At 54.7% G+C, this 6372-nt stretch overlaps 2 protein-coding genes across 2 annotated transcripts; both read left to right on the forward strand.

Moving 5' to 3' along the window:
* Window positions 1–1151: 1151 nt before the first annotated feature.
* LOC131560190 (olfactory receptor 14J1-like) lies at window positions 1152–2621 on the forward strand (the record flags this gene model as incomplete). The annotated part of the gene is made up of 3 exons (XM_058808858.1): window positions 1152–1217; window positions 1347–1877; window positions 2595–2621. Coding segments are annotated over 3 exons (624 nt in total), but the record flags the coding sequence as incomplete, so codon positions are not given.
* Window positions 2622–3666: 1045 nt separating this feature from the next.
* On the forward strand, window positions 3667–5895 carry LOC131560191 (olfactory receptor 14J1-like; the record flags this gene model as incomplete). The annotated part of the gene is made up of 2 exons (XM_058808859.1): window positions 3667–4179; window positions 5854–5895. Coding segments are annotated over 2 exons (555 nt in total), but the record flags the coding sequence as incomplete, so codon positions are not given.
* Window positions 5896–6372: the final 477 nt, after the last annotated feature.

The raw sequence follows: 6372 nt of genomic DNA on the forward strand, positions 1-6372 counted from the left end.
GAGAGAAGATCAGGCAATAAGAGAAAACAAAACCCAGCAATGCTGTGGCAAGGAGAGTTTGGAGATGTCCACAGGAGCCCCTGCAGTGCAGCCCCTCTCTCTGAACAAGCCCCCTCCCTCCTGTGCCCCAGCCAAGCCTCTGCCCTCAGGGCCGGGGCTCCAAGGCGTGCAGCCCCTCCTGTGCAGGCAGAGCTGCAGCAGAGCCGTGGGGCAGCTCTGCAGCCCCGGGCCCAGTTCCCTCTGCAGTGCACAGGGCTGGGAGCTGCTGCCGGGCACTGGGGGCTCTGGAGGGGGCACAGCTGGCTCAGGGTGACGCTGTCCCCAGTGCCTGGCTCTGGGCGATGCTGTCAGTGCAGCCAGAGAAGGAGCTGCATCTCCCTTCATCCAATGCCATCATAAGGACACTTGGAAGTCTCCCTGAGATTTCAGTCCAAGCTGGGAGCTTCAATCCCAGATGCAAACCTGTCCGAGAGCATCTCTGAGTTATAGGATTAATGGGGAAAGGCAGAGGTGTTGTGACATGGAAAATGCTGCTGGGTTGGTGAAATGAGCAACATGAGTCCTTGGCTATAAGTATGAAGCTGGGCTGTGATGGATCCATCTGCTCTCAGCAGTACCTGGTGATATTTTATGGGCAGCATAAGAAAGTTATTATCCTTCACCTGAGGATGGTTAAAGACCAGAGAAACTCCAAAGAGAATAACATGACAGACCATCTCCCATCACGCTCCACTCATCATCTTGCCTCAGGGAACTCACTCTGTTCTACCAGAGGGCAGCAGAAATACGGAGAGTTTGATATCCAAGAATACCAGGAGAAACATGGGGGAAGCTCAAAAAGAAAACCACAGAACTCCTAAATACAGAAGTGTTTCTGTGTGTATTTCAGGGGAGGGTATATGGGAGATTTGATTTTGGTTACAGATATCTCTTCTAACTCTTCACTGTCCTTTTCTCCATGAACAGGTCCCCATGTCCAGCCCCAGCAAATGTCCAACAGCAGCTCCATCAGCCACTTCCTCCTGCTGGCATTGGCAGACACGCGGCAGCTGCAGCTCCTGCACTTCTGCCTCTTGCTGGGCATCTCCCTGGATGCCCTCCTGGGCAACGGCCTCATCATCAGCGCTGTAGCCTGCGGCCACCACCTGCACACGCCCATGTTCTTCTTCCTGCTCAACCTGGCCCTCAGCGACCTGGGCTCCATCTGCACCACTGTCCCCAAAGCCATGCACAATTCCCTCTGGGACACCAGGGACATCTCCTATGAAGGATGTGCTGCTCAGCTCTTTTTTTTTGCCTTTTTCATGTCAGCAGAGCTTTCCCTCCTGACCATCATGTGCTATGACCGCTATGTGTCCATCTGCAAACCCCTGCACTATAGGACCCTCCTGGGCAGCAGAGCTTGTGCCCACATGGCAGCAGCTGCCTGGGCCAGTGGTTTTCTCTTTTCACTGCTGCACACAGTCAATACATTTTCCCTGCCCCTGTGCCATGGCAATGTCCTGGGCCAGTTCTTCTGTGAAATCCCACAGATCCTCAAGCTCTCCTGTGCTAAAACCTTTCTCAGAGAACTTGGGCTTCTTGCAGTGTGTGCCTTTTTAGGAATTGGCTGTTTTGTGTTCATTGTTTTCTCCTATGTGCAGATCTTCAGGGCCGTGCAGAGGATTCTCTCGGAGCAGGAACGGCACAAAGCCTTTTCCACCTGCCTCCCTCACCTGGCCGTGATCTCTCTATTCATCAGCACCTCATTTTTTACTTACCTAAAGCCCCCCTCCAAGTCCTCTCCATCCTTGGATCTGGCCCTGTCAGTTCTGTACTCAGTGGTACCTCCAGCCCTGAACCCCCTCATCTACAGCCTGAGGAACCAGGAGCTCAAGGCTGCAGTGTGGACAATGATGACTGGATGGTTTCAGAAACATTAAACTCCTGGCCAATTGCTGCAAATCACTTGTAATAAAAGTAATCTTTGATACTTCTGCTTGGTTTCATTTTGGAGGTTCTTTCTCTTTTTATTTTACTTTTTTCACCTTGTCCACTAATAAATATGATTGTTTGTGCCATTTCTAATTTTGTTTCTCTCCACCTTCCTTGTGGCAACAGCCTGTGTCAATGAGGGGCTGTGCTCTTGGTTGGTTTAAAGGAACTAAATAATCTCCCAGCAGAGTTTCCTGCAGAGATGCCCTTTTGTTGCCTTCTCTGGATCTGCAGCAGCAATGTCTGTGTGCAGAGCTGGGGCAGATCAGCGCTGGCCCAGCAGCTGTGCCCAGCAGCAGCAGCACTTGGTGTTGCCAGTGCTGCTGCCATGGCCCTGCCCCACTGCCCTGGTGGCCCTGGTGTTGCTGCAGGGCCTGAGTGCACTCGGGGCCGGGCACAGCCCTGGGGGTGGCAGTGCCGGGGCTGCAGCAGGGACAGGGCATGGGCACTGCTGGGGCAGCGCTGACGCCTCAGCCCAGGCCCTGGGGGCTCCAGGCTCCTTGCCCAGGCTCTCTCAAGAACACGCCCAGGCCAATGCTCAGCACAGAAAACTGCTGTGAGCAGCCCCAGGCTGGCTGTGGGCAGGCTGGGGGCAAACAGCATGGCTGGGGCTCTGCAAGGGCCCTGGGGCAGATGGGAAGGAGTAGCAGAGTAGGGGCTGATCCATCCCCAGTGCTCTGGACAGCCCAGGGCAGCGTCCCAAAGCGTCTTCATGGAGCTTCCAACAACATTCCCCCTCTGCAGCCCTGGCTTCTCCTCCAGCTCACACAGGTGCCCCATCCTTGCAGGCACAGACACGGCAGCAATGGCTCAGCAGCCCCTGTTTGCATTGCACAGAGCAGGGTTAGCACCCCCATGCTGTTGGTGTGGGGACATGAACCTGAGGGAGCACAAATGCCATCAGCCCCTGGGGCCAGCAAGGGCTGGGGGACACCAGGGAAACCACTCAGCTTTGTCCTGGCCTCTGCAGTCAGCCAGAAAGTTTGTTCCTATCAGCTGGGAGTTTCCTGTCCCACTGCAGACGCTGTTGCTCAGAGCCAGGGCTGCCTAGCAGCCACCCCCAAAGTGCCCTGAGCATTTCCTATGCTTCCCCTTTGCTTTCTTTACTCTTCCCTTATACAAATTTCTTCCTCTTGCCCACCCCTGTTCCCTCCCCTGCAAACAGGCCATCCCTGGTTGCCCTTTCCTCTCTGGCCCTACTCCCCATAGCAGTTCCTGACTTGGCACCATGGGAATGTCCACTGGGGAGAAGGATCATCCTACAAGTGCTGCAGGAATTGTCTGCAGGCTCCTGCAGTGCCTGGTGCTGCTCCCTTGCCAGAGGCACTCCAGGCCAGGGGGGCACATCTGGGCTGCTGTGTCTGCCTCTGGGGCTCCCTGTTCTGGGCAATGAGGAGGAGCTGCATCTCCCTGGCTGCCCTCCTGGGCAACGGTCTCATCATCAGCGCCGTAGCCTGCAGCCACCACCTGCACACGCCCATGTTCTTCTTCCTGCTCAACCTGGCCCTCACTGACCTGGGCTCCATCTGCACCACTGTCCCCAAAGCCATGCACAATTCCCTCTAGGACACCAGGGACATCTCCTATACAGGATGTGCTGCTCAGCTCTTTTTATTTGCCTTTTTCATGTCAGCAGAGCTTTCCCTCCTGACCATCATGTGCTACGACCGCTACGTGTCCATCTGCAAACCCCTGCACTACGGGACCCTCCTGGGCAGCAGAGCTTGTGCCCACATGGCAGCAGCTGCCTGGGCCAGTTCCTTTCTCAATGCTCTTGTGCACACAGCCAATACATTTTCATTGCCCCTGTGCCATGGCAATGCCCTGGGCCAGTTCTTCTGTGAAGTTCCCCAGATCCTCAAACTCTCCTGCTCCAAATCCTGCCACAGGGAATTTAGGCTTCTTGCTGTCAGTGTCTGTTTAGCATTTGGCTGTTTTGTGTTCATTGTTTTCTCCTATGTGCAGATCTTCAGGGCTGTGCTGAGGATCCCCTCTGAGCAGGGACGGCACAAAGCCTTTTCCACCTGCCTCCCTCACCTGGCCGTGGTCTCACTGTTTCTTAGCACTGCAGCATTTGCCCACCTGAAGCCCCCCTCCATCTCTTCCCCATCCCTGGATCTGTCAGTGTCAGTTATGTACTCGGTGGTGTCTCCAGCCCTTAATCCCATCATCTACAGCCTGAGGAACCAGGAGCTCAAGGCTGCAGTGTGGAGACTTATGACTGGATGCTTTTCAGAAACATTAAACTGCTGGCCAATTTCCAATTTCTTAAATAAAAGACTTATAATAAAAATCATCTTTGATACTTGTTGTTGGTTTGGTTGTGGGTGTTTTTATCTTTGTTTTGTTTTTTTTTTTTTCTATTGTCCACAAAGGACTGTCATTCCTTGTGCCATTTCTCCTTTTGTTTCCCTCCACTTTAACTGTGGCCCCAGACTGCGTCAATGAGGAGCTGGTCTCTTGGTGCCTTTGAAGGAACTAAATGATCTCCCAGCATTGTTTTCACCAGAGATGCCCCTTCTATTCTCTTCTCTGGAGCTGCAGCAGCAATGTCTGTGTGCAGAGCTGGGGGCAGATCAGCGCTGGCCCAGCAGCTGTGCCCAGCAGCAGCAGCACTTGGTGTTGCCAGTGCTGCTGCCGTGGCCCTGCCCCGCTGCCCTGGTGGCCCTGGTGTTGCTGCAGGGCCTGAGTGCTCTCGGGGTTGGCACAGCCCTGGGGGTGGCAGTGCTGGGGCTGCAGCAGGGACAGCCCATGGGCACTGCTGGGCCAGAGCTGACGCCTCAGGCCAGGGCCTGGGGGCTCCAGGCTCCTTGCCCAGGCTCTCTCAAGAACATGCCCAGGCCAATGCTCAGTAAAGAAAAGCCCCGTGAGCAGCCCCATGCTGGCTGTGGGCAGGCTGGGGGCAAACAGCATGGCTGGGGCTCTGCAAGGGCCCTGGGGGAGATGGGAAGGAGCAGCAGAGCAAGGGCTGATCCATCCCCAGTGCGCTGGACAGCCCAGGGCAGCGTCCCAGAGCGTCCTCATGGAGCTTCCAACAACATCCCCCCTCTGCAGCCCTGGCTTCTCCTCCAGCTCACACAGGTGCCCCATCCTTGCAGGCACAGACACGGCAGCAATGGCTCAGCAGCCCCTGTTTGCATTGCACAGAGCAGGGTTAGCACCCCCATGCTGTTGGTGTGGGGACATGAACCTGAGGGAGCACAAATGCCATCAGCCCCTGGGGCCAGCAAGGGCTGGGGGACACCAGGGAAACCACTCAGCTTTGTCCTGGCCTCTGCTGTCAGCCAGAAAGTTTGTTCCCATCAACTGGGAGTTTTCTGTAGCACTGCAGATACTGTTGCTCAGAGCCAGGGCTGCCTGGCAGCCACCCCCAAACTGCCCTGAGCATTTCATTTGCTTCACCTCTGCTTTCTTTACTCTTTCTGCTACAAATTTCTTCCTGTTGCCTGCCCCTGTTCCTTCCCCTGCAAACAGCCCATCTCTGCCCTGGTACACCATTGCAGAGATTTGTATTGCCTGCAATGCTGGCACTGGCTACACCATTCCTGATCCAGCCAGGAGCCATTGCCCTTCTTGGCCACCTGGGCACACTGCTGGCTCATGTCCAGCCTGCTGTCCAGCAGTGCCTCCAGGTCCCTTTCTGCCTGGCCGCTGTCCAGCCACTCTGTGTCCAGCCTGTAGTGCTGCAGGGGTTGTTGTGGCCAAAGTGCAGGATCCAATACTTGGACTGATTAAACCTTACCTTGTTGGATTTGGGCCCTGGATCCAGCCTGTCCAAGTCCTGTGCAGAGCCCTCCTACCCTCGAGCAGATCAGCACTCCCAGACAACTTGGTGTCATCTGCAAATTTGCCAATGGTTGACTCAATCCCGCCATCCAGATCATCAGTGCAGACATTGAAATCCACGCTGGCTGGCTCTGATCCATCGGCCATCCTGTGGGTGTCCTGGGATGGCACTCAAGGTGATCTGTTCCATAACCTTGCCGGGCACCCAGGTCAGGCTGACAGGCCTGGAGTTCCCCAGATCCTCCTTCCAGCCCTTGTTTGAGTGGGGTGTCAAGGTTTGACACTGGCACAAGGCCAAATGCCCCCATGAAAATACACCTTCTCTGGTGTCTGCTGTGAGATGTGACCAGGAATAAGCAAAGCAGGCTCCAGCTTAAACATAAAGAAAAGTTTATTAACTAAACTACACAAACAATTACTAAACTACACACAAAAGAAAAAAAGAAAACACAAGGAAAATGAAAACCTCACAAAAACACTCTCCTCCTCCTCTCCCCCTAAATTCCCAATACAATACATCTTCCAAAATCACCAGTTCTGGGTCCAGCACCACCCTTTAGAATGCTCAACTTTCAATTCCTCAAGAGGAGAGGGAGTCCTTCCGTGTGTCGT

This window comes from Ammospiza caudacuta, chromosome 7 (genome assembly GCF_027887145.1).
Source record: "Ammospiza caudacuta isolate bAmmCau1 chromosome 7, bAmmCau1.pri, whole genome shotgun sequence".
NCBI lineage: Eukaryota > Metazoa > Chordata > Aves > Passeriformes > Passerellidae > Ammospiza > Ammospiza caudacuta.